Source organism: Salmo salar, chromosome ssa11, assembly GCF_905237065.1.
Source record: "Salmo salar chromosome ssa11, Ssal_v3.1, whole genome shotgun sequence".
In the NCBI taxonomy this organism is placed as follows: Eukaryota; Metazoa; Chordata; class Actinopteri; order Salmoniformes; family Salmonidae; genus Salmo; species Salmo salar.
Window position 1 is genome coordinate 73,034,178 of NC_059452.1, and position 7,444 is coordinate 73,041,621.

Below are 7,444 nucleotides of genomic sequence, written 5' to 3' on the forward strand. Positions count from 1 at the left end.
AACCCTTTTACAGGGGCTGAGTCACTGGCTTACTGGTGTTCTTCCATGCCGTCCATGGGAGGGGTGCGTCACTTGAGTGGGTTGAGTCACTGACGTGGTCTTCCTGTCTGGGTTGGCGCCCCCCCCTTGGGTTGTGCCATGGCGGAGATCGTTGTGGGCTATACTCGGCCTTGTCTTAGGACGGTAAGTTGGTGGTTGGAGACATCCCTCTAGTGGTGTGGGGGCTGTGCTTTGGCAAAGTGGGTGGGGTTATATCCTGCCTGTTTGGCCCTGTCCGGGGTATCATCGGATGGGGCCACAGTGTCTTCTGATCCCTCCTGTCTCAGCCTCCAGTATTTATGCTGCAGTAGTTTATGTGTCGGGGGCTAGGGTCAGTCTGTTACATCTGGAGTATTTCTCTTGTCTTATCCGGTGTCCTGTGTGAATTTAAATATGCTCTCTCTAATTCTCTCTTTCTCTCTTTCTGTCTTTCTCTCGGAGGACCTGAGCCCTAGGACCATGCCTCAGGACTACCTGGTATGATGACTCCTTGCTGTCCCCAGTCCACCTGGCCGTGCTGCTGCTCCAGTTTCAACTGTTCTGCCTGCGGCTATGGAACCCTGACCTGTTCACCGGACGTGCTTGTTGCACCCTCGACAACTACTATGATTATTATTATTTGACCATGCTGGTCATTTATGAACATTTTAACATTTTAACATCTTGACCATGTTCTGTTATAATATCCACCCTGCACAGCCAGAAGAGGACTGGCCACCCCTCATAGCCTGGTTCCTCTCTAGGTTTCTTCCTAGGTTTTTGGCCTTTCTAGGGAGTTTTTCCTAGGGAGTTTTTCCTAGCCACCGTGCTTCTTTCACATGCTTTGCTTGCTGTTTGGGGTTTTAGGCTGGGTTTCTGTACAGCACTTTGAGATATCAGCTGATGTACGAAGGGCTATATAAAAATAAATGTGATTGATTGATTGATTGATTGATTGATTTGGAGGTTGCAACTCAGTCTGTGTATTCGACAGGACATATGATCAGAGGGATTGAGTTTTTACCACGATTGGAAAAATAAGGACTGAAGTATGGATAGAGTTTCTCAGTGAAGGTGCAGCCAGTGAAAGAGTAGATATGAGACCTGGCCTCCACATAATAAAAAGAGACCTGACCCTCCTCATAATCCACAAACACCCCCACCTTCTGGGGCTTCTCTCTCAGGCAGAGGGGGACAACAGAGTCTTCATTAGCATTATACTCGTTCCCATTCCTCAGCACAACAGCCCAGTATAAATCAAGAGGGCTCAGACAAACGTCTCCCTTCCTGTTGCAGGACTCTCCGGCCACTCCTAAATCCCAGCTATCCCCTTTCACTTGTACCTCATAGTAAAATCTCCCTGAGGAGAAGCCCTCCTTTCCCAGCACACTGGAACACTTGGAAAACCTATTTGGGTTGTCACGGTGATTGTTTGGTGTGTTTGACTGTCTCACTTGTTTCCTGTCCTTAGACAGGATGAGACACCTGTTTGCTGTATCAGGATCCAAAGTCACATCCACTGCATACTGCTGAATCATTTTCAGCTCAGCATCACACAACTTCTTCACTTCACTAATGAGTGTCTCCTCCAGCTGAGACACTGCTCTCCTCAGAGTGCCCACGCCCTGACCACTGTGAACACTTATCTTAGACCTGTCCTTGGTGGGGGGAAGGCTGCAGAGGGATGTGGAGCTCTGGAGGAGGTGGAGGTGGTCCTCAGTGTGTGACAGCTGCTCTAGCTCAGTGCGTCTCCTCTGTAGCTCAGTGATTTCCTGCTCCAGTTCTTTAATGAGGCCTTCGGCCCGCCTCTCCGCTGCTTTCTGCTTCTCCTCGACCACCTCAATGAAATCAGCCTGGCTTCTCTCAATGGAGTGCACCAGAGCAGTGAAGACCTGCACGCCGCCTGCTATCTCTCTCTCTGCGTCTCTCTTGCAGAGCGCTATTGAGTATTTGATGTCCTTAACCTTCTGCAGTTGCTTCTGGATCATCTGCTGCACTTCTACCTCCGTCTTCCCCAGCCGGGCTTTTTTCTTTCTGTACTCTTCCTCTAGAGGGACGGTGTAGTGAGTCTTGTGGTCTGTTTTTATACACAAGACACAAACACACGTCTGGTCAGTCCTACAGAACATCTCCAGGAGCTTTTCATGCTCCTTACACACCCTGTCTTCCAGGTTCTCCACAGGGTCGATCAGCTTGTGTCTCTTTAGGGCTGGGGCTATCTGATGAGCCTCCAGGTGAGTCTCACAGTAAGAGGCCAGACACACCAGGCAAGACTTCAGGGCCTTGTGCTTCGTCCCAGTGCAGACGTCACAGGCCACTCCTCTAAGCTCAGAAGGGCAATGGTCTGGGCTGCTGGTAGCTTTCACTTGAACTGACTTCCTGAACTGAGCAGCCATCTCAGAAATGAAAGTATTGACAAAGAGATGTGGTCACTGGCACAGGTCAGTGGTATCCCAGTACTTTCTGATACAGGCCTTGCAGAAGTTGTGTCCACATAGAATGGCTACAGGATCAGTGAACACATCCAGACAGATAGAGCACAGGAACTGCTCTTCAGACAGGAGACTGCTGGAGGACGCCATATCTAGACAGAGACCAAATGAGAAATCATGAGACATTTAATAGAATGAGTCCACTCACAAGACATTATGTTGGTCATAGTGCATAAGCTGATGTAAAGTGTCTTTGAAAGGCACATACAAATACAATGTAGCTTCAACTCTATAGTCGTCAAGGTGGCATTATGATACACTAACTTCCCAATTCTAATAGATATTTTACCATGTTGCACAAGGAATAATCCTGAAATAATCTCAAAGAAAACAGGTGAAGACATAAACACTAGTTAATCAGTTCTTCATCTGTCCATGTAATACTTACCTTTCTTTAACTGGAGCTGCTTTCTCAGCTCTTTCTGTTTGTAGTATCAAACAAGGCCTGGAGATTGTATGCAGTTATTCCCAAAAAGATTTGTGAAGAGAACGCAAGACTGTGCTCATGTGTACAATAAGTCTCTTAAATTTCACTTCAGCATAGTGAAACTAACATGCTCCTCCCCAACTGATACTGTCAAGCAGTTTTTCTGCACTTCCTGGTAGACTTAACCCTTTACATATTTAGACTCTTTGACAAGCTAGTTTAACCAGTTAAATGTAACTAAATGTCATCAAATGTAATCTAAGTCATCCCCAAAAGTAATTATTCATCATGAGAACAGTGGCGGTTCTACACCATTTCAACTGGGGGGGGGGGGGCCAAGCTGGGGCCAGTTGTACTGTTAGAGGGGCCAGTTACATTAGATGTTATTGTTGTCATATCGTTTTCTTCAGGCAAATGACCATGTTCATAATCATCATCGTTGCCACTGTCTAATAACGGATGTAAAAAAAGAACGATAGCAAAATTAGTTGTGTAAAAATTATTTCATACTCCACATTTAGGGGGGCCACAAGGGGGTCCAAAATTGTCACAGGGGCACTGCCCCCCCCCTCCAGAACCGCTAGTGCATGAGAGGACCATAAACATGAACTAGTAATGCTGCACACTCAAAGAAAGGTTAAAATCTCAGGTTTCCAGTGTAAATAGTTATAAATTGCTGTGGCGTAGTCACCTTTGAGGACACAAGCTCAAGTACACAGTACAAATATGGTGAAAATATGAAATGTTTTGTATGATGTATTTCCTATTCAACAAAACACCCTAAAAAATTTAAATAAAAATAATGTATGAATAAGGCTTGACATGACTTATGTGCTTTATAAATATAGTGTAATCAAATTATAAAACTACTAACTATAATATTTCACCTTTCACCTTATAACTGTAAAATACATATTATTTGTATGTTTAGTGTTAGAGAATATTTGCATATTTTCTAAAGGTCCCTCTTGATCAAAACATCTGCCCCCATCGCTGTGAACGTCTGACAGAGCTCCTGCTTGGCTTCCTGAACTCGTTAGGAACTCGCCTTTCATCTCATATTAATCTTGTCTGTTTATGACAAACAAAGTGTTTTTTGTTTAATATCTATAAATTATTTAAGGTGAATGGCTATAAATCGATCTCGGAATGTCCGACTGTGATGAAACCACTCTCCCCTGCTAAGCTACGATGTAACGATTGCAGGCGTGGGTTCAGCCAGGAGTTGGACAGTCGGAAGAGCGAATGAAATGGTAGGAGGGACATCCCAGGGCTCTGTGCAGGCAAGTTCTTACACACCGTTCTCAACAAACCATTTCTGTATGGACCTCGCTTTGTGCACGGCGGCATTATCATGCTGAAACCGCAAAGGGCCTTCCTCAAACTGTTGCCACAAAGATGGAAGCACAGAATCGTCTAGAATGTCATTGTATGCTGTAGTGTTGTAACGAGTGCGCTGAGAGTCGGGAAGCAAGTACAGGGAGTGAGTTTTTTAATAAATAAACAAAACAATATACACAAACCACCAACAACGTACCGACATGAAACAGAGTCAATAACACCTGAGGAAAGAACCAAGGGGAGTGACAGATATAGGGAACATAACCAAGGAGGTGATGGAGTCCAGGTGAGTGTCATGAGTCGCTGGTGTGCTTGACGATGGTGACAGGTGTGCGGGATAATCAGCAGCCTGATAACCTAGAGGTCGGAGAGGGAGTATACGTGACAAGTGTTAAGATTTCCCTTCACTGGAACTAAGGGGCTTAGCCCGAACCATGAAAAACAGCCCCAGACCATTATTCCTCCTCCACCAAACTTTACAGTTGGCACTACGAGTTCTGGGAGCAAACGTTCTCCTGGCATCTAGAAAACCCAGATTCGTCCGTCGGACTGCCAGATGGCAGAGTCCAATGGAGGCGAGCTTTACACCACTCCAGCCAATGCTTGGCATTGCGCATAGTGATCTTAGGCTTGTGTGCGGCTGCTCGGCCATAGAAACCCATTTTATGAAGCTCCCAACGAACAGTTCTTGTGCTGATGTTGCTTCCAGAGGCAGTTTAGAACTCGGCGGTCCCGTTCTGCGAGCTTGTGTGGCCTACCGCTTCCTCGGCTGAGCTGTTATTGCTCCTAAACGGTTCCACTTCACAATAACAGCGCTTACATTTGACCAGGGCAGAAATTTGACGAACTGACTTGGTATCCTATGATGGTGCCACGTTGAAAGTCATGTAGTGTATAATACAGTGGAGACATGGCCTCACTTATCCAATGACCTACAGATTAGTTAAGAGTTAGGGTTCTTTGAGAAAAGTAGGAAGTAGCCATTCGTTGCACACAACACAAGTTCTTATCATTTAGTCATTATGCTCCATTCCACCGTCCACTGTTCTGATGGTCGCTAGGCAACTCTCCTTTATGGTTGGACGTGAAACCATATTGGCCCCCTCTCTCTCTGGGTGATTGGTTTGTGTACTTCCATGTAGACAGGCGGTCTGGTTAAGTGGTGTGTGTGTGTGTTAGGGGACCTGTTCTCACTCATGCAGGTGAGGAGTGTAATTCAGTGGGAGAGGCAAAGTGCTGAGTGGGCTGGGCCTGGTTGGGAAAGGTCACAGTGCTCCCTGTCAGTGACAAACCCTCTGTACTCCACACCAACACCCACTCACTGGCCTTACACACACACACACTCTCTTACTCTCTCACACACTCATACTCACCCACACAGACTTGCGCTGTCATACACATACCCACACGCATACACTCACATTGTCACACACACAGATTCTCTCACACTAATATTCTTTCTCTCTCTCACACACACACACACACACACACACACACACACACACACACACACACACACACACACACACACACACACACACTCCTGTACACACTCTTCTCCCAGACAGCGGAGCCCTGCAGCGTGAGGGGACAGTCAGTGTGGTTGTGATTCATCTAGCTGGACAGCTCCTCGTTACTTCTAATTAACTCCTCATTAATCATCCACTCAGCACTATCTTATTCTCTATCATGACAGACTACGTTTTGATTTTCCTTATTTTTTTTGTTCTTTTTTTTTTTAACGTTGTCCATTAAAAGGTTGGTTATATCTGTGGCCTCCTCCTCTGAGCTCAACCTTGGGCTCTCCTCTGACTCCTCTGTCACACACAGACACTCACCACAGACACTCGCCACAGACACTCGACACAGACACTCGCCACAGACACCCGCCACAGACACCCGCCACAGACACCCGCCACAGACACCCGCCACAGACACCGCCACAGACACCTGGCACAGACACCCGGCACAGACACCCGGCACAGACACTCGCCACAGACACCCGCCACAGACACTCGCCACAGACACCCGCCACAGACACCCGCCACAGACACTCGGCACAGACACTCGGCACAGACACCCGGCACAGACACCCGGCACAGACACCCGGCACAGACACCCACCACAGACACCCACCACAGACACTCAGCACAGACACTCACCACAGACACCAGTGATTGCAGCCCTCTACTGATTATTCTACAGATTTCACCTTTGTTTAAACCACAAGAATCTCTTTAGGTTGAAACACTATTTTTCGAGAGAGAACCTGGCTAGAAACTTACTAAAGACGTGGGATGAAGAGGAGCGTTAGGGTGGGAGATGCACCCCGATGTGCCCACTCTGTCGTCAGACTGTGAGGACAAAACTGACTTTTTGCTACAACCTAGAAAACATATCATTGGTTGTGATTATTGGTATGTTATTAATCACTGTTAATTCTTTGCTTTCTGCCCTGCATCTCTCATATAGTGATGTCCACCACCTCTGAGGCAGGGGGAGAATGAAAGGGAGAGGAGGAGAGGAAGGCACTTCCAGCACGTGTGCAACGCCTGGCACACAGATCTTCTCCTGACACACTGGCTTTACCGACTCTCGCCCACTAGGTGGCACCACATCCACTGTCAGACAGGTAAGAGTCAGTGGCTGTGTCCGAAATCTGTCTTGCCACTACTTACTAAAATGACATATCGTGTACTAATAGTACTACATACTATTTAGAACGTACTGTTTAGTAAAAATGTATGCATTAAGTAACAAATATCAACATACTTCTCATTCATACTGAGAAGGTGTCATCTAATGCAACCATCCCACTTGTTCCCCGCAATGTGTTTATTGTTGTCAAACACGTGAGTGTGAAAAGACGATTCTCTTCCTCGAAGGAGTGCAGCGAATTCTACTTGATGAAAAGTTGGAATGACATCCTGGCATTTGAAGACTACTCAATTTTCGAAATTTCACATAGCCGATTATAAAACGTTCTATTTTCATACACACAAAAAGCCTACCATTTAGAACTCAAGCAGCGTACTGTTATTCCCCATATGGTGCAGTTTAAAATAGCTGATGATCATTTAGGACTACTATGAAATCATACTATGACATAAGGAGGTCATATGTGCTCATGACAAGTCTTACATTACTGTATCATAACGTATTGTAT

The 7,444-nt window shown here is 46.1% G+C and overlaps 1 protein-coding gene across 1 annotated transcript; it reads right to left on the reverse strand.

Annotated features, from left to right (window-relative positions):
- Positions 1-773: 773 nt before the first annotated feature.
- On the reverse strand, positions 774-3,071 carry LOC106563106 (zinc-binding protein A33-like). The gene is made up of 2 exons (XM_045689912.1): positions 2,899-3,071; positions 774-2,602 (listed from the first exon to the last, which is right to left on the reverse strand). The coding sequence occupies exon 2, from the start codon at positions 2,412-2,414 to the stop codon at positions 993-995; it is 1,422 nt and encodes a 473-aa protein (XP_045545868.1). The 5' UTR covers positions 2,415-2,602; positions 2,899-3,071; the 3' UTR covers positions 774-992.
- Positions 3,072-7,444: the final 4,373 nt, after the last annotated feature.

Excerpts from the sequence above, each read along its gene's own strand:
- LOC106563106 (XM_045689912.1), bottom strand. The coding sequence starts at position 2,414 with ATGGCTGCTCAGTTCAGGAAGTCAGTTCAAGTGAAAGCTACCAGCAGC.